Source organism: Cariama cristata, unplaced genomic scaffold (genome assembly GCF_000690535.1).
Source record: "Cariama cristata isolate BGI_N322 unplaced genomic scaffold, ASM69053v1 scaffold2756, whole genome shotgun sequence".
NCBI lineage: Eukaryota > Metazoa > Chordata > Aves > Cariamiformes > Cariamidae > Cariama > Cariama cristata.
Genome location: NW_009621343.1, coordinates 15964 through 16354, shown reverse-complemented (window position 1 = coordinate 16354; position 391 = coordinate 15964). Strand labels below are relative to the sequence as shown.

The following is a 391-nucleotide window of genomic DNA, read 5'->3' as shown; positions in this document are numbered from 1 at the left end:
GTGAGCCGAAAGCGTGCCCCACTGGGGTTGTGGGGCCGGATCCTGTGGGTGCGGGAGGGACGGTGGCCCCGGGGCAGAGATGCAGCAGCTTACACTGGGCGAGCAGCGAGCTGTGGCGTTGCAGGGCCCGTGGGGATCTCCGCGGAGCCGCCGGCAGCGAGGAGGAGGAGGAGGAGGAAGATGCCCGTGAGGATGACAGCGAGGAAGGCAAGGGGCTGTATGTCCGGCTTCCGTTGAACATGTCTCTACAAACTAAAATGGATAACATGGAACTGAGGAGCATCGATGCAATGGCTGCAAACTTCCATACCTTCATCTTAGAGCAAGTCAGAACATTGAAACTCTGCAAAACAGGCAAAACAAATATCCTTATTACACGGCCTTCGCCCGT

The 391-nt window shown here is 57.8% G+C and overlaps 1 protein-coding gene across 1 annotated transcript in view; it reads right to left on the bottom strand.

Annotated features, from left to right (window-relative positions):
* NRTN (neurturin) overlaps positions 1-316 on the bottom strand; it is a gene marked incomplete at its 3' end in the record, with an annotated part of 2193 nt that extends 1877 nt beyond the window's left edge. Inside the window, 1 exon segment of the mRNA XM_009701909.1 lies at positions 94-316. Coding sequence (XP_009700211.1) covers positions 94-316 — 223 coding nt within the window.
* Between the last annotated feature and the right edge of the window lie 75 nt (positions 317-391).